Genomic DNA, 20,747 nt, shown 5'->3' on the forward strand with positions numbered 1-20,747 from the left:
CAAAAAAAATTTAACCAACCAAAGTTTTTTCATTAAATAAGAATAGTTTGCGCTTGCTTGTATATGATTATATATACCGATTTCATGTGTTCGCTAACCCATAGTGAAATTTTCCATAGAACATTTTTTCCATTGTCACCAAGTTCCTACAATGGCGAATTATAGGAAAAAATAGCACATTCTCAGAAATACTTAAAAACCGAATATTTTTTTCATTTAGGTTTTTTTTGATACTAAACATATATATATACCGATTTCCTGTGTTCGATGACCTATAGTGAAATTTTCCAAAGAACATTTTTCCCCTGACACCATATCCAAAATGTGGAAAATTATAAGAAAATTTGACACCAACTCAAAATAAGTACAAAAAGCCTTAATTTTTTTCATATATATAATTTGATATCAATATATGATGCTTATCGGTGGTATATACCGATTAAGTTTGTTCGGGGACCTACTTTAAAATATAATATGAAATATTTTTCTCTTTTGCATCACCTCCCTAAAACCACGAATTGGGGGGTCATTTAGGCATAAAAATCGAAAAATAGCAAAAATAAATATTTTTTTATACGCGGACTTAGTCAACTTTTTTTTTAATTTAGAAGCCTATTAATAACCAAATATTGTTATTAAAATGAAATTTGATATCTAATATTTTGTCTTCACCAAAAAAATCTCTTCACATTATTAAAACCTGAAACCAATTCCCTTGACAATTCCAAATTCAAATTCCCAAATTCCTAATTTTAAAAATTACGATTATTTCCTAAACAGAAAACAGATTCTAAAACCTGAATTCCAAAGCCATTACCATTATTTAGCAGATGTTCGCTAATAATGTTATTTCGGGAGCGTTCCGACTTCTCTAAAACAACAGTAACACAAATCACCACACACTGACAGTTAGTGACATTAATATGAATGAAAAAAATAACAAATAATTAGATTATATATGACGTAAAGTTGATTAAGCGTTAAATAGACGGCAACAGCAACAATAACCATGGAACCTGACAAAAATGCGCAATTTTTTTTTTCTGTTAATTCTCAAGAATATTCAACAAAAAGTATTATAAGAACAACAATGACTAAACTACAGCAACAAATGAGTCATATATGTACATCTATTTTTTTTTTTTTTTTTGTAACACGGAATAATTTTAGCCGTATTTGGTGTCTTTTGTTGTTTTTTATTGTTGTTGCTGAATTTTATTGATACGGATTTATTTGAACGATTCAAAATTCATAGTCATATTGGTGGCAGCAGAGTGTGTGTAGTTCCTTCCTCTACCCTCCTATACCCCCTTCAAAAATTCAATTAAAACCAATTGACAAATAAACCAACAACAAAACGGTTTGTCAATATTATTAACGCTGTGGAGCTGGTTTTTTTGTTAGACCGCTCATCAGCAGCCTGTGTGTCAGTCACCGGCCATTAAATGTGCCATATTTAGGCTACCTGAGTGTGGCAAGAGAACAAAAAAGTGAGAAAAATATTGAAAAAACCCAAAAAAAAAAACATTTTAGCAAAAAATGTTTAGCAAATATTTATTTATAACAAACCCAAATTTTAAAAGACGAAAAAAAAATGTTTTCCATTTACGATTATAAGTTATAAGAAAATGTTGCCTATTCTCAAAAATACTATAAAAATAACAAAAATATTTTTTATTTAAAAATGTTCTGATACTTTAATAATATAATTATTATTGATACTTGCATTGGCTCCACCCCTCTAATACCAACCGTAGGTTGAATATCGAATTGACTCAGAGAGACTACAAAAAAAATTTAACCAACCAAAGTTTTTTCATTAAATAAGAATAGTTTGCGCTTGCTTTTCAGATATAAATGCTATATATAGAGATTTCTTGTGTTCGGTAAACTTTAGTCAAATTTTACGAAGAATATTTTTTCCATTGACACCAAAGCAAAAAATTGAGGAATTGTAGGACATTTTGACACCAACTCAAAATATGTGAAAAATGCCTTTATTTCATTGTAGATAAAATTTGATATCATTAAAAGACGTTTATCTGTGATACATAACGATTACATTTCTTCGGTGACCTATAGTGAAATATGCTGTTGAATATATTTCCCTTTGATACCAACCCTCTAACACCACAAATAGGGGACATTTGGGACTCAAATTCAGGAAATTTCAAAAATAAGCATTTTTTCCAGTTAACATTCAAATTGATTTGGAAATTTTATACATATTGATTATATATACAGATTTGTTGTATTTGGAGGCATATAGTGAAATTTTCTGAAGAATATTTTTTTCCATTGACACTACCCTTCTAACACCAGTCGGAGATGCAGTTTGGCCACATTTCTTAAAAATGCTCGAAAAGAAATGATGCTGTTCATAAATCCTGATTTGTTTCGCAATTTTTTCACTTACTAATTATATATACCGATTTTTTATGTTCGGTAACCTATAGTGAAATTTTTCGAAGAATATTTTTCCCAATGACACCACCTTTCTGACACCAGTCGTTGCATCAGTATGGCTGCTTAATCCTAAAAAGCATGAAAATAATTAGATTTTTTTGTATATCCCCATTTTAGGGGGTAATTTCATTATGATTTATTATATATACCAATTTTTTATGTTTGGCGACCTATAGCGAAATTTTCCGTAGAATAATTTTCCCATTGATACCAACTCCCTAACACCGGTCGTTAAAGCAGCTCGAACCTAATTTATAAAAAATGTTCAAAAATAAATGATTTTGTTTCAATATCCAAAATTTTCCGCAATTTTTATTCATATTTACTCTATATATAGATATTTTATGTTCGGAGACCTATAATAAAATTTTCCGAATAACATCTTTTCCATTGACACCACCTCTCTAACAGCAGTCATTAGAGCAGTATGGCTCCTTAACCTTAAAAAAGTATGAAAATAACTATATTTGTGAATACCCAAAATTTATCGGGAAATTTTATTCAGAATTATTATATATACGGATTTCTTGTGTTTGAAGACGTATAGTATCTCTCTAACGCCAGTTATTGGAGGCGTAAATTTCCAATCTTTGAAATGTATGAAAAAAATAATTTTTTTCGTTATCCCAATTTTATCGGGTTATTTTATTGAGATTTATTATATATAAAGATTTCTTGTGTTCGGGGTCCTATAGTAAAAATGTACGAAGAATATTTTTTCCATTGACACCAACACCGTAACATCAGCTATAGGGGAAATTTGACTTAAATTTTTTAAGAAAGTACGAAAAAATCATTTTTTTATATGTTCAATTTTATCCGCAATTTCTATATTTATTTGCAATATACCGATTTTTTGTTTTTGAAGACCTATAGTGAAATTTCCCGAAGAATATTTTCTACATTGACACCCTCCCCCTAATAGCAACCCTTGGTCCAATTTGACAACTATTCGGAATAATCTTAAAAATAAGATTTTTTCCTCATCGAATTATTATGAAGACCCTTTATAAGAGACCTCTTCGGCAGTTCTCTCATATAGGTGACATCCTATTTCAAATTCTTGAAAGTCAATTATTGTTTACACAATTGTTATGTAACATGACTCTGACTTTACGACACAAATTTGCCAAACATTAATTTTCCCAGAAAGCAACAACTTTTTTCCAAAGACATCCCTGCCTCATTAGTTGATTATTTTTCCCCAGTCAAACACGAAAAATTGACAATAAGAATTTATGTGACGGGAGAATCCTTCATTTTTGTAAGGGAATCCATTTTTGTAAAATTCACAGACACAATGGCAATTTATTTTTTTTTTTCTTCTGTCGGCTGAGTAAGAACTTCGTGTCGAAAACACGTCTTAGAGTTAGGCAAACGTGATGTTTAGTTAGGAAAATTTCATAAAAACATGCGTGACTTTCAAAAAGGGATTGGAGGAGATAGGACTGTGTGAGTGTGTGCAGGGCACGACTGAATATACTTGTTGTTGTGTGTGAGCGTGTAAGATCACTTAGTTAAAGGTTATTGATCGGAACGTATGTTTATCACGTGTTGAAAAACTGTGGGAAAACAATAGAAAAACATGCAGTAGAACAGCAACAACAACAACTTGGGCATAACACATTTAATTTAAGAGTGCTCTATACAACCAACAACAACAACACTAACAAATCACAACAACAAAAATAAGTTGCCAGTGATACCTTTTCCCACCACGAAGCAAACAACCATCTAACCAAAGAGCTAAGGTTACAGGTAGTGTTGAAAGTGTTGTTGTTAATTTATTTTTGTTGTCTTATTTCCATGTTGACGTTGTTATTGTTGTTGTGGTTATTCTGTCTTCCTCATCATCATCATAAAAACAACATTAAAACTAAGTAACAGGAAAACCAAAGTGCCATAAACCTACCGAAATTACTAGCCCAGCTAAATTAAAAACCTTCTGAAACAAACAAAGCATTGCCCACCTTTCCAATCGGAAAACAAAAAACAAGCCTCTTACACACCGCTAATCTAAATAAAGCTGAGAAAAACATCAATGAAATTTAAAAGCTCATTTAATTTTGTATATTTTATGGAAATTTACACAATGTGTGACACCAAAGGGAACAGAATTTGAAATTTGAATGGCCAGAATGGATGGTAGGCAGGGAAAGTAAATTTTGTTCTCACAAAACCAATGAAGACAATGGTCGCCAACAACACCCCTCCCTCCCTACCTCCCAACCTCTCCAGCAACAGGCACACAAAATACATCAGCCTTCTTTTCCCATTCTAATCTTCCAAAACAATAAACCAGAGAAACTTCTTTTGGGCAAATGGAGACAATAAATTTCGTTCCATTCTTTATTTCCCCAAAAAAAAAAATCAAAAAAAATTAAAAACAAAATGAAATGAAAACCCCCAAAAACAAAATATATATACCACACAGAAAAATAACAGCAGCAGCAACAAAAACACCATCATCCATCTACACAACAAAGTAAAAGTCCATGGCATTAGGAGCATAGGGCCAAAAGAAGAATTTCCAAAAAATAGAAGAAGTCTCTATGCCTCCATAATAATAAAGTGAAACAATATTTTGTTGATGTTGTTGTTGGTTTCGAATTTAAATTTAGAATACGTCTCGCCTTATTTTTAAATATTGCCTAGACTAGAATGGCACGCGTTTGCCATTCCGGCATTTATGCATTTCATAGCATTTTTTGTGTAACAGTCATGGTTAATGAAATAGCAATTAAAAAATATTTAAAATTGTTTCATAAAAAATAATAGAAGATAATATTTTTAAGATCATTTTAATAGTTTTTATTTAAGATTTCATTAAATAAAAAATTAAAATTATTATGATTTAAAAAATTTATATTTATTTTGTTTACAACTATTTTTGAATTCATGAATTGCCAAAAATATATATTTTTTTTTTATTTTTAAATTTATTCGAACTATTTTATTCATATTTATACTATATACAGATTTTTTATGTTTGAAGACAGATAGTAAAATTTTCCGAAGAATATTTTTTTCATTGACACCACCCCTCGAAAACCAATCGCCAATGGTGTTCCGATCCATTTGTTAAAAATATACAAAAATAATTACTTTTTTCTATATGCAAATATATCCAGACTTTTTTTCATATTTATAATATAAACATATTTTTTGTGTTCGGAGACCCCCAGTAAATTTTTCCGAAGAATATTTTTTTCCATTGACACCACCTCTCTAACACCAACATGGGCGAAGTTCGCAGCTAATTCTTAAACAATTGTACAACGAGTTTTTTTTCAAATATACCCAAAGTGATCCGGATGTTATACAGATATATAGTATATATACCGATTTCTTGTGTTTGGAGACTGATAGTGAATTTTTCTGAAAAACATGTTTCCCATTGACACCACCCCTCTAAGACCACCCTAAGGTCCATTTTGGCATCAATTCTAAAAAAAAGTCCGATAAAACATATTTTTATATATTTCCACATTGATTCGAAAATAAAATATTTATATAGCATATACAGATTTTATATAGCGATTTTTTGTGGTCGGAGACCCTTAGTGAATTTTTCCGAAGAACATTTTTTCCATTGACACCACCTCTCTAACACCAACATGGGCAAAGTTCGCCGCCAATTGTTAAAATAGACCGCAATAAGACTGTGTCATATATCCGGAAAAAGTTATCCGGAAAATATAAAGATATATAGTATATATACCGATTTCTTATGTTCGGAGACCCATAGTGAATTTTTCCGAAGAACATGTTTTCCATTGACCCCACCCTTCTAAAATCACCCTAAGGTGCATTTTGGTACCAATTATCAGAAAAAGTCCTATAAAAAATATATTTTTAAAATATTTCCACATTGATTCGAAAATTATCAATATTATTTATTATATACAGATTTTATACATCGATGTTTTTGTTTTCGCAGACCCATAGTGAATTTTTCCGAAGAACATTTTTTCATTGACACAAACTCTCTAACACAAACATGGGCGAAGTTGGCCACCAATTCTTAAAATAGCCCGCAATAACACTGTGTCATATACATCAAAAGTTATCCGAAAATTATACAGATATATACAAATATACAGATATAGACATTTCTTGTGTTTGGAGACCCATAGTGAATTTTTCCGAAAAACATGTTTTCCATTGACACCACCCCTCTAAGACCACTGTAAGGTCCATTTTGGTGCCAATTCTCACAAAAAAGTCCGATAAAACATATTTTTTTATATATTTCTTCGTTGATTCGAAAATAAAATTTTTATATAGCAAAACAGATTTTATATACCGATTTTTTGTGTTCGGAGACCCATACTGAAATTTTCCGAAGAATATTTTTTCCATTGACACGAACTCTCTAACACCAACATTGACGAAGTTGACCGCCAATTCTTGAAATAGTCCACACTAAGACTGTGCCATATATATCAAAAGTTTTCCGGAAAATATACAGATATATAGTATATATACCGATTTCTTGTGTTTGGAGACCTATAGTAAATTTTTCTGAAGAACATGATTTCCACTGACACCACACCTCTATGACCACCCTAAGGTGAATTTTGGCGCCAATTCTTAAAATATATAGATAGATTTTTTGTGTTCGGAGACCCATAGTGAAATTTTCTGAAGAATATTTTTCCATTAACACCACCTCTCCAACCCCTGCATGGATGAAGTTGGCCGCCAATTCTTAAAATAGCCCGCAATAAGACTGTGTCATATATATCAAAAGTTATGCGGAAAATATATAGATATACAGGATGTATACAGATTTCTTGTGTTTGGAGACCCATAGTGAATTTTTCTGAAGAACTTGTTTTCCATTGACACCACCCCTCTAATACCACCCTAAGGTCCATTTTGGAGCCAATTCTGAAAAAAGTCCTATAGAACATATTATTTATATATTTCTACATTGATTCGAAAATTATCAATGTATATACAAATTTCATATACCGATTTTTTTTGTGTTCGGAGACCCATAGCGACGAAGAATAGTTTTTCCATTGACACCACCTCTCTAACATCAATCTTGGCGAAGTTGGCCGCCAATTCTAAAAAATGTACGCAACAATTTTTTTTAAAGAGATATGCAAAGTGATCCCAAAATGATATAGATATATAGTATATATACAGATTTCTTGTGTTGGGAGACCCATAGTGTATTTTTCCGAAGACTATTTTTTCCATATACACCACCTCTCTAAGACTACCATAAGGTTCATTTTGACGCAAATTCTTAAAAAAATCCCATAAAATATTGTTTTTATATATTTCTACATTGATTGTTATATAGTATATACAGATTTTATATCCCGATTTTTTGTGTTCGGAGACCCATGGTAAAATTTTCTGAAGAATATTTTTTCCTTTCATACCAACCCTCTAACGCCAGTTATTGGTGCAGTTTCACCCCCATTCCCAAAAATGAAAAACAGTTTTTATTATTTTTTGTTAACTGTCCAATCATACATATGGCTTGAAATATTTTTTATTGATATTCTTTTTATTCAATATTCTATTAGAAACATTTCAGAATTTATTTTTAGGAATAACAATTGAATATTTTTTTATTTCAACAGTTTTTTTATTTAATATTCTATCAGTTTCGAAAGAAACAGGTTTGTATGTGTCACCCATAGTTTAACCCATTAAATGCCAAATGCGTAGGGCATAATTAAATATGTTTTTGAAGAGAACTTGTTCAAAAGGGCTCTTATAGAATTTCATTAGCATTTTAAATTATGTTCTACACCGAAAACTCTAATTAATATTCTTTCAAAATGTTAGAGAGGCCCTTCTATGAATATTAAAAGCTTTCACAATATTCTTCACCTGTGAACTTGCCCTTAAAAGAAATGGTAAAGAGTTCTAGAAGAAAATGTTTAAACATCAAGAAAAAGAGTCCGAGCCAAATTTGTAATACCCTCCACAAAAATATAAACTTTTGAAAAAATAAAAATAAATTCCCCTTGATAGCTTGCTTCCAACACTAGCATATGCCCAAAAATATAAGAAAATTGACACAGAATATTTTATTTAAAATTTTTTTATCATTATCCTTTTATTATTCTTCCCTTATTTATCCACATTTATTTAATATGTTGATATCTATCCTTATTAATTATAAAGATCTATTTTATTTTTCGGCATTTTTTTTTATTTTCAAAATTATCTCCCAATTTTCGTTATCTTTAGAAATTGCCCACTTGAAACACATTACGAAAAAAATAACATTTCTCAAAAAATATTTTCAAGTGACTCATTCGTTCTACACAAATTTCAATGAATAATGAGTATCAGATCATCCATCCCTCCCATCCCTGATAAACCAGCCAGCCAACCAACCTGCCACTCCTTCGATATCATCATTTAATGCCAACAAAGGAATTGTATTCGAATAGTGAATATTGAATAGCAGCTATGACTATTTCAGCTGATAAGCTATTTAAAAACGGTTATTGACTTGAGCAGATACCGATAAAGGGAATAATGGAATTGTTGTTTGTTTTGTCGTTGTTGTTGTTGCTGTTTTGTTTTTCTAATCAGCAGCCGCAGCAGTCGTGGGAGTTTGATTTACAAATAAATACAAAAGTGTCACTTTAATTTTTTGATAAGTGGAATGCAATTGAAAATATTGAAGAGTAATTTTAAGATTAACTAATGGATATTTTATCTTATAAAATAAAATGTTTCAGACAATTCTGAAATTGAGTGGTTGATTAAAAAAAGGGAAATTTGAAAAATTCGATTTTATAATACTTTAAGTTTTCTGTTATTGGTCTAAGAGATCAAAATTATTATATGGTTAATACTATATACAGGTAAAATCATTTTCTAGCACATAAAAAGAAAAAATATATTTGAAAATGTTAATATCGGTTGTTTGGAAAATATTATTTTTTAGTCCTTTATTGTTATTTATTTTTTATTTATTTATTTTTTTTTTTTTTTGATAAAAAAAATAATTTTGTTCCTTTTTTATATATATTATATTCCTTTTGATATATATTATAGCTACATTTAATATAGAATATTTTTTCCATTCACTCAACTCCTCTATAATAAGCCATTGTTGTGAATTTGGCGCCCAATGCAATACACCAAATTAGTGTCTCCTCATTTGTTCGTCCTGTTACACATATTAATTTGGATCACATAGTTCTATGATATAAATTATATATACAGATTTCTTTTGGTCGATGACCTATAGTGAAATTTGATGAAGAATATTTTTTCCATTGAGAGCAACGTTCTACAATCAATTATTGTGGAGAATTTTGGCCAATCTTGAAAACTACAAAAAATTGTTATTTTAAATAAATTTATTATTTTTTATATAGCCAAATTGGCTACGATATTTTAATAATAATTATTATATATACAAATTTTGCTTGTGTGGTGACCCATAATGAAATTTGATGTAGAATATTTTTCCCATTGAGACCATCTTTCTAAAATCAATTGTTATGGAAAATTTTGACAACATTTGAAAGACTGGGAAAATTGCCATTTAAAATTTAATTATATAGTAAAGGCATATTGGATGCAATATTTCCATGATATTTATTATATATACAAATTGTGCTTGTGAAGTTACCCATAGTGCAATTTTGTGAAGAATATTTTTTCCATTGAAACCTACTCACTAAAACTAATTTTGTAAGCAATTTTGACAAATTTTGAAAACTACTAAAATTTCTACTAAAAATTAAATAAATATTTTATTGGCAATTTGTAACCGATATTTCCATGATATCTATTACATCTATCAACATTTCTTGTGAGGTGACCCCTAGTGAAATTTTATGACGAATATTTTGTCCATTGATACCCAAACCCCAAAATAAATTATTCTGGGAAATTTTGATCCAAAATTGAAAACTGACAAAATTACCCCTAAATATTAAATAAGTATTTGTTTATATAGCCAAATTTGTGGCGATTTTTCTATGATATTTATTACACGTACAAAGTTCGCTTGTAAGGTGGTCCTTAGTGAAATTTGATGCAGAATATTTTTTTCATTGACACCAATACCCTAAAATAAATTATTCTGGGAAATTTGGCCAAAATTTTAAAAACTACCAAATTTTGCCATTGGAAATGAATTTATATTTAATTATTATTATATACTCATATTGGATACGATATTTCTATGGTATGTATTATATATACAAGTTTTGTTTGGAATGTGACCCATAGTGCAATTTTATGAAGAACATTTTTTTCATTGACACCAAAAATTTGCCAAATTTTGAAAACTACTAAAAATTTTCTTTAAAAATTTGTTTAATATTTAAGTGTATGTTTTGCCAATTTGCCTGCGATATTTTCATGGGATTTATTATACATACAAATTTTACTTGTGTGGGACCCTTAGTAAAATTTGATGCAGAATATTGTCCTCCTAAAATAAATTATTGTGGGAAATTCTGCCGAATTTTGAAAACTATCCAAATTGCCCTTAAAAATTAAATTTAAAATTAAATTGTTAATACAGTCATATTGGATACGATATTTCCATGATATATATTATATATACAAAGTTCGCATGTGAGGTGACCTATAGTGAAATTTGATGCAGAATATTTTTTCCATTGAGTGCAACACTCTACAATTATTTACTGTGGGAAATTTTGCCGAATTTTTAAAAGCACCAAACTTGCCTTTAAAAATCTATTTAATTTATTCTTGTTTATATAGCCAAATTGGCTGCGATATTTGCATGGGATTTATTATGTAATAGTAAAATTTGGTGCAGAATATTTTCCCATTGAGACCAACGATCTAAAATTAATTATTATGGGAAATTTTGCCAAAAATTGAAAAGTACCAAAATTGGCAATAAAACAGAATTTTAATATTTTATTGAAATTAAATCAGATATTTTTAGTATATTAAATATACAAATTTCACTTATGAGGACATCTGTTTGATAAAGAATATTTTTCCACTGACACCACCCCTCTAAAATCTCTTAGTTTCTTGAATTTGGCGCCCAACGCAATGTGATCAATTGTTTTTTCTTCTTCTTCTTCTTCTCATTTGGCAATAAGTATTTATGTGCCATAGAAAATCATTATCCCGAAAACTAAGGACATTAAATTTTATTTTCTTCTTCTTCCAATAATGAACTCCAAATTGTAATTCCCTGTGAATTTATTACTATTTCCGATTTTCGGAATTTTAAAATCAAACACCCCAAAAAGGAAAAACAAACAATAACGAGGCATTGTAATATATTAGACATTCCGTTTTTAAAAAGAAAAATTATCATTTCAAAATAAAACAAATTATTATTTTCTTAACAAAAAAAATACCAAGAATTTTGTGCTACAAAACTCGTCCACAACTTTAGGAAACTGTCCAAAGTTTCTTAATTGAAACAATAATTTATATGTAATTATGTGTGTTGTGTTGTAGGTTTGATGTGTGGAACGTGCATTTTATTCCAATAAGAAAAAAACGAAACAGGGAAATTGATCTCCGAGAACATTATCATCATCATCGCCACCAATGGCGGACATTTTTTCTTGCCTTTCGTGTGTGTGTGTGCTTCTAATACAACATCTGATAGGGAGAATAAAAATTCGAGCCCATAATTTCCGGTTCGTTTTGCTAAAAATAATTCTTTGTTGTCTTCTTGTGCTAAGTGGATCACACAATATTTGTAGATTTTTGAATTTCCTTTAACTGAAAAAAAACAAGAAGGCAGGCATTTCCTATTTTTGAGTGAGAGGGACCCGTGGAAAAAAAGCTTCGAAATGACTTCATACATCAACATTTGACAGTTCCAATGATCTTTTCACTTACAACGCTAAACGTGCCTGCATAGTGGTGGCCGACACCAGTGATTATGCTCGGTGTGTGCCCGCCAATCACAATGTGAATGGCAGCAGCCTGCCACGCAGCCACCATATCTCTCCACCACCTCCATACACTTCTCGTGCAATAATGTTCGGTGGATGAAAAATAAATAACCCAACTGTTGTTTTACAACCATCGAGTGGATCAATTCAATTAGTTTTATTTTGTCATTTTAGTTTCGTATTTTTTTTAAGTTTTATTGCTTCCCGGGCTATGAAGATGCAATGTTATCGATGCGGGGAGGAGGAGGTGCAAACTCGAGAACTTTAATAAGAAAATGACAAAATGTCATCTCAGGGGTCAGAGTCCATGCAATGGCAAGGCGGAACACAAAAATTCACAATAACGCAAAAATGTATACCCACGCATATTTTGTTGTTGTTGTTATTTTTTATTAATTGATTGCCAAAGTTTTACAACAACAACATCAGAAGTTTAACTTGTTTTTTATATCTCTACTAAAAATAAACTATATGTAATGGCTTTTATTACTTTTTTAATAGTAATAATTTATAAAAATATCATATTTTCTAAAAAAAAAAAATAATTTAAAGGGGAGATGGGAGAAGGAGAGTGGAAAAATCTTCCTCATAAAATGTCGTTATTTTTTCCTAAACAAAATTAAAAAAATATTAAATCCCCTATATAAGCATATTTTATATTAAAAATATAATTATTAATTTCATTAAAAATAAAAACTGTCGATATTGATTTTTAAACGGAATTTTATGTACAGACGACTATTGACATTTTTTGTCTATCTAAATCAAAACTCCCACGCATATCTATGCCCAATAGAATACTCAACCTATGCCTAATAGAATAGTCATTCATTCGTTCATACAGGAAAACAAAGGATGACAATCTACAATAGAATTACAAAAGCAATGACTGACTGGACAGACAGTCACATTGTTCAGTGAATTTCAATGGGAAAGTCAACGTCAAAACTTTTTTTCGCTGTACTCAATACAATTTACCTCTTATATTGTTGTTGTATTGCTAGTGCATTCATTTTTCTTCTACAACAACAAGAAGAATTATTTACTGGCATTTTATTTATATTTTTTATAATAAAATGCAAAAAAAATGTTTTAGCTTTTTTCTTGGAAATCTCTACAATATATTTTGCAATTTAAGAGGAAATGGTTTTGTGTGGCAAATGACGAACTTGTTCGAGATTCAAAAGAGATATTGCAGTGATAAGGTATAATAAAATAATTTAATTTTGTGGGGAGGAAGTGAGTGGAAATAAAGAGTTTGCTACGATTTTTTTTAAATAATTTAATTTTATTTAATACAAAATGCCAAATTGCAACAGTTTTTCCGCTCAAAATGTTATATTTACCAACGTGTTCTTGTGTATACGCCAATTTTGATCCGATATTTCCATGATATTTATTATATATACGAATTTCTTTTGTTTGGTGACCTATAGTGAAAATTAGTGTAGAATATATTTCCCATTGACACCTTTACCCTGAAATAAATATTTGTGTGATATTTTAGCACATAATTGAATGAGACCAAAAAATTGCACTGAAAAAGAGAATACATTTTTTCATCTTATACCCACATTGTAGTCAATATTTTCTTCGTATATACAAAAGCTACAGATTTCTGGTGTTCAGTGACCTTTAGTGAAATTTGATTTAGAATATTTTCTCCATTGAAACTATGTCCCTAAAATCAAATATAAGGGGTATATTGACACATAATTAGAAGATATCTAAATTGGCTTCAAAAAGGTGGAGATAACATTTTCATTTTTATACACTAATTTTGATCCGATATTTCCATGATATATATAATATCTACATCTTTCTTTTGTTTTGCTGCCTATAGTGAAATTTAGTGTAGATTATTTTTCCTGTTGACACCCTTCCCTTGAAATAAATATTTGTGGGATATTTTAGCACATAATTGAATGCGACCAAAAAATAGCACTGAAAAGGGGAATACCTATTTTTTCATGTTATACCCAAATTGTAGACGATATTTTCATGGTATATACAAAACCTACTGATTTCTGGTGTTCAGTGACCTATAGTGAAATTTGATTTCAAATATTTTCCCCACTGAAACTATGTGCCTAAAATCAAATATAATGGATTATATTGACACATAATTGGAAGGCATCTAAATTAGCTTCAGAAGGTGGAGATAAAATTTTCTTGTTTTTATGCCAATTTTGATCCGATATTTTCATGATATTTATTATATCTACAGATTTCTTTTATTTGGTAACCTATAGTGAAATTTAATGTAGAATATTTTTTGCATTGAAACTATACCCCTAAAACAAAGAATTAGATGGATAAATTTCACAAAAAATCAAATGTGACAAAATTGTACAATTTAATACATTTTTTTTATATAGCCAACTTCGATCCGATATTTTTATGGTAAATATAATACGTATAGATTTTCTTTGTGAGGTGACCTATAGTGAAATTTAATGCAAAATATTTTTTCCATTGGCAGCAACTCTAAAAAATCAATTTTTTTAGAATTATTGACACAATTTGATAAGTACCAAAAATGTCCACTAAAAATTTAATTTAAAATTTTATTGTTTATATAGTCAAATTGGAGCCGATATTTTTATGATATTTATTATATATACAGATTTTGTCTGTGTGGTGACTCATAGTGAAATTTAATGCAGTATATTGTCTCCATTGACACATTATTGTGGGAAATATTGGTAAAGTTTGTAAAAACTACCAAAAATGTTCCTAAAATGAATTTATTATTTATATAACGAAATTGCAACCGATATTTAATGAAATTTATTACATATATAAATTCAGCTTGTGATGTAAGCCATAATGAAATTTAATGCAGATTATTTTTTCCATTGACACCTACTCTGTAAATTAAATTATTATTCGGAAAATTTTGACGTAATTTGAAAACCTTAAAAAGTTTCCACTAAAAATTAAATTAATAAATTTAATTATTTATATAGGCATATTCGATTTGATATTTCTATGATATATATATAAAATATTTTTTTAGATTTCGATTTTGAGATGATCCTTAGTGAAATTTAACACAGAATATTTTTTCATTAACACAATTTTTCTAAAATAAAGTAAAGTGGGAAATTTTGCCAGAATTTGGAAACTACTCAAAATAGCATAACATGTATATATAGCCTAATTGGCTGCGATATAATCATACTGTATACCATATTTTCAAATTTTTTTGATTTGATTTGATTTGATTGATTTTTTTGATTTAGAATATATTTCTAATCTAAATTATTTAGTTTTTGTAAATGTGGCGCCCAACATAATGTGGTATTTTTTTCTCTTTTATATCCCCAAAATGGCACAAAAATATATCGTTAACATATAGATGATCACAATAGACCGAATGGTATCAGAGTGCTGCAGCCACATCCCCAAACCTAACCTAACCTATATTAAGATTTCGATTATGTTGAGATATATAGGTAAATTTTAGTTGTTCGCCATTCAATTTCATTTAAAATATGAGGCAAATATTTTTCACACATTATTTCTTAATTAAATTCATAAAATCCCAAATTTTAATTTCTTCTTGACTATTTTTTATTTATTTCTTCTATTTTTCTATTTCCTTTTTCCTCTTTTTTATTACCCTTTTTTATTTTCAAATTTATTGCATTCTTTCTTAATCCTCAAGAATTAGAAACTCATATATGGCAAAATGTGGTAGCTCTGGTGCTCGGTACAAAAACAATGTCTTGTAACGATGTTAGACCGTTAATAAAAAACAGCAGCATTTTTTCTTGGCCACAACCCAAAACATATTTATTTTTTTTACGGAAATGCTTTATATTACAAAATAAATAAAAATACGAAATTTTAATGTTTAAAAAATGGTGCTGTTGTTGTTATTTTTTTATTTTAGAATATGTCATGGAATATAAAAAATTTGGCTATTTTTGTTGTTGAAAAACGGCAGGCAATATTGGGTATAATGTGCCCTAATCTACTATAAAAATTGAATTTAACAAAAAATAATTGAAATTTGAAAAAAATTAAAAAAAATGCTACTGAAAAAAATAAAAAAATTTTTTTTTATAAAAAATTGAAATCTTGCGATTTTTTTCTTTAGAAAAATATTAAAATTTGTATAGAACAAAAAATATATGGAATTAAAAAAATGCTACTGAAAAAAATTAAAAAAATATTTTTTGTATGTAAAAATTGAAATCTTGCGATTTTTGTTGTGTGGAAAAAAATTGTTTTAAGAGGACATATAATATAGATTACCCTACTAAACTTCAAATAGGTTAAAATTTCTAATTGATTTTTTTCCATATTGTAATTGAATTGAAGCTCAATTTTTTTATATAAGATTTATCAATTTAAACAAAAAATTTATTCTCTTTTTATAAAAAAAAATATATTTTTTTAGGAATTTTTGTTAACTAATATTTCACTCGATCTTGACATCTGTTATTTATCACTATCACAACCTTTAATATATTTTCATAATAAATTTCAAAATTTCACCTCAAAATTAAAATATTTTTTTAAATATCTGTTATAAAAAAAGCATCCAAATACTTTATATTATTTCAATTTGTTTTGTTATTGAAACATTCAAATTAAAATCTATGGCTTTTCCGACATGAAATTGTCGGCTGTGTTTTATTTTCACAACACAAAATGTCTGAACGACTGAATGGTCGGATCGATTGATAGACAGTGATTGATAAATTATCTCCAATGAGGGAAATAAATAAATTGTTTTGAAATGTTTTTTGTTTTATATATTTTATGAACACACACTTTCAGGAAATATATATTTATTTCTTCTTCTTCTCAATTTGTTTACCTTGGAATGTAAAATTAATTCTTTTTCTCTTTCCAGTTAAGCTCTACATTCGATAAATCATTTAAAATGCCCGAATTGGCAAAAATCTTAATTGTCAAATTGGGACCACGGACCTCATTCCGCCTACGTGAGGGATTCTTTCACAATGACACCATTAATCGTTTCATAATCGAGGGCAATATGGAGGAGCATGAGAAGGTGGAAATCGGCACTGATGCATTTCGTGGCAATAATGGACCATTCCCGGAAATAATATTTAGCAATGTATTTGCCATAATTATATTGGAGCGGGCATTTCGCCAGAAGGCATCGGGTAAGTGAAAAGGGAGAGATTTTTTTCTTAATTTTTATTAAATTTTAAATATTATTTTTTTCAATTTCCAGAAAGCTGCAAATTAAATGTCACAAATAGCAATGATGTCTTGTTATTTGAAAATGCATTTGAAAATACCCAAATCCGCGGCTCGTTTGTGGGCATAAAGGATCTAAGGATATCGGAAAAGGCTTTCAATTCTGCCCAGGCTAAGGTAAGTTTTTATTTTGTAATTTTTTCTCTATATTTTAATTAATTTTTATATTTTTATTGTAGTTACACATCGAATCTTCCAATATCGATAACATTTATCGTTTTGATGCCTCGATACGTGAAATTAAGTTCGTGAAATGTACCATTGGCACCATTAATCCCGGGGCATTTGATGTGAATAATATCCATTCGATAATATTTGAATCGTGTCGCATTGATGCCATTAAATCGAGAGCCATAACAGAAAAGGTAAGAAGAACAAGAAATGAGGGAAGACATTTTTATAAATAAACTATAAAATTTTAGAGGAACATTTTCGTTATAAAATGTGCAGAAGCTGAGGACAATTGTTGTTTTCCTATAGAAAAAATTCTCAAAACCTCGAAATAATTTTTTCCTGAAGAAAATATCCTCAAAAAAAGGATAATTTTTTTTTCTTATATAATCCTCAGAACCTGAGGACATTTTTTTTCTATAGAAAAAAATCCACAGAACCTAAGAACCTTTTTTCCTATGGAAAAAAATCCTCAGAACCTGAGGACCTTTTTTTCTATAAAAAAAATCCTCAGAACCTGAGGACTTTTTTCTATAGAAAAAATCCTTAGAACCTGGGGACCTTTTTTCTATAGAAAAGAAATCCTCAGAACCTAAGGACCAATTTTATTCTAAAAAAAATTCTCAAAAGTGGAAGCCTTTTTTTCCTCGAAAAGGATATCCCTCTTTCAGAAGAAAATTGTAAAGGATTTTTTGTAAGGGCCTTAAAATTTTTTTCTCTTGATAACATAATTTTTATATCCCCCCCTCTCTCTTTCCAGCTCTATAGTGAACATGTATCGATAACCGGAGCCACAATTGGTATTATCGAAAGTGATGCAATTTATGGCAGTGGTATTAAAGAATTAAAAATTAGCAACAACAAGTAAGCATAACAAAAACAACAACAAAAACCCATAAGCTCAACTAATAACAATATTTAATTACCACTTTATTTTGTAATTTTTTTTCAGAATCGATACCATTTACGAAAATGCAATTTACGTGACATCGATCTACGTGACCATAACCGATAATCACATCAAACACCTGGGTAGCAAATGGTTACATGTCAAAGACTGGACACGTATTAGGGTGGAGAGAAATCAATTTGGCATTTTCGGCCATATGTTGTTGGAAAAGAGCCGCAATCGTGAGAATTGTACCTTCGGTGAAAATTCGTTGACAAGTCCTCAGGATGGCAGCCTCAACTTCACAGATCCTCATTGTATGGTCTATGATATTTCATTGAATAAACCCTGTCGCTGTGATTTCCATTGGTTGGAACGTTTGTCGGATCATGACTTAAAATCGCAGGTCTTTTGTACCATCGATGACAAGCTGGGCAATTGTTTTAATGCCACAATGCTGAACTTCTTGCAGTACTACAGTGAGGTGTGCGATGACACGAAGACCATTTTGGATTGTAAGAATAAAAAGAATTTGCGGAAAATCGAAGGGCGTTTCTTTACGGCCGAAGAATTGGCGGCGAAAAATAATCGCCTACCGGAATTGATCATCATTCTGGCCTGTGCCGTGGCCATTGTGATAATAATTTTCAGCTTAATTATTATCATGATTTGTCGCTGCCGCAAGCGTACCCTGAAAATGCCACGAAGCAGCAGTGGTGGTACAAATCAGGGGCGCAGTCATGTCCATGAATTCTCTCAAGATGATCGTTTAATTATCAATCAGACCCTGCAGTTGATCCAAAAGAAATATCCCGAAATTTACAAGAAAATCCATGAAAAAATACAAATCATGTTTATTGCCGATTTATCGGAGGCGAAATGTGTCAAGACCACAAGTCAAATTGTAAATCTCTTGAATAAGGTACAAAATCCGGGTATTGATTTTATGGCAATGAATCGTGTGTTGACGGAACATTTACAATCACCACTGCCCTCAGCACCACCCGCCGATCAAACACCAATTTATTCGGAACCAGGTTTAACGGAGGGTGATTTCTATGCTGCCAATACCTTCGATAATATGCAAGGAAATCCTATGATGGGAAATAGTGGTGGTGGTGCAACAGGACCGGAACATATTTATGCTGAGCCTAGTTGTGCCCAACAACCATTGCTGCCGAATGAATATGCCTCACCTGCCGATGGCCACTTGGAATCAATGGATGTCTATACGGAACCCATTAATGAAAGAGGTAATACATTTAGACCAATAACGACAGGAACTACAGCAAGAACACTAAGAGGAAGTTATGCAACACCAGTTTGAAGGGCACCGACACACACACATCCCCTATCCCAAAACACCAAAATCCTCATCCAATCCCCCCAAAAAAAAAATTGGTAGATACACCTATGAAAAATGTAATCAAACATTATTAGGAGAAGTAAGTTTTTTTAAAAGTCATCATAATAGATCATGGAGCTTTTTTCACATAAGAAAGCATTCGTTGTAGCTTTGATCATGAGCTTTTCATGAAAACAAAAGTGTCATTGTAGTTTATAGTTGTAGATGTATTGTAGTTAATTGGTTGTGAGCCAAGGGGAAAGTTTTAATGAAGAAAGCTGAACTTGGACTGGAGGGAGAGGAATGAGGAAATAAATCCTCTCTCTCTCTGCACATACAAACTCAGTTTGTACTGATTTACATTAGGCAATTTGATTTACGATAATTCTCATTTACTTTGTGAGAGAGGTAAAGGGTTGCCTTCAACTTCTCACTTAAGATTTAAGGTGCCAAAAATTGCCGAATATAAATCAAATTTTTTTCTATAAAAATTTCCGTGTCTCACAGCCATTTTAGAGTAATAGAAATTTGTTGATTTGATATTAAACGGTATATTCTTCTGTAAAATAATATTTTGAGAATTTGAATGAGTCACTAGCAACTTCATGATGGAACTATTTTCCAAAAATGCAGGTGTGACTAAGTTGAATTCGTCTGAATTGAATTTTACAGCAGCATACCGCGTTGGAGTGCATGGTGTACCTTTATAATGTAGATTCGAAAAAATTATTTGAAGTATCAG

General features: G+C 30.0%; 1 protein-coding gene across 1 annotated transcript in view; it reads left to right on the forward strand.

The window, feature by feature from the left end:
- The window catches only part of LOC133335325 (uncharacterized), a 36,847-nt gene that overhangs the window by 14,000 nt on the left and 2,100 nt on the right, over positions 1-20,747 (forward strand). The window contains exons 2-6 of the mRNA XM_061543610.1: positions 17,227-17,503; positions 17,575-17,717; positions 17,780-17,965; positions 18,532-18,635; positions 18,724-19,913. Coding sequence (XP_061399594.1) covers positions 17,227-17,503; positions 17,575-17,717; positions 17,780-17,965; positions 18,532-18,635; positions 18,724-19,913 — 1,900 coding nt within the window. The remainder of the gene's footprint in view (positions 1-17,226; positions 17,504-17,574; positions 17,718-17,779; positions 17,966-18,531; positions 18,636-18,723; positions 19,914-20,747) is intronic.

The sequence above is a fragment of the Musca vetustissima genome, unplaced genomic scaffold, assembly GCF_032173495.1.
Source record: "Musca vetustissima isolate MV318-11 ecotype Yass unplaced genomic scaffold, APGP_CSIRO_Mvet_v1 utg893, whole genome shotgun sequence".
NCBI classification, from domain to species: Eukaryota; Metazoa; Arthropoda; class Insecta; order Diptera; family Muscidae; genus Musca; species Musca vetustissima.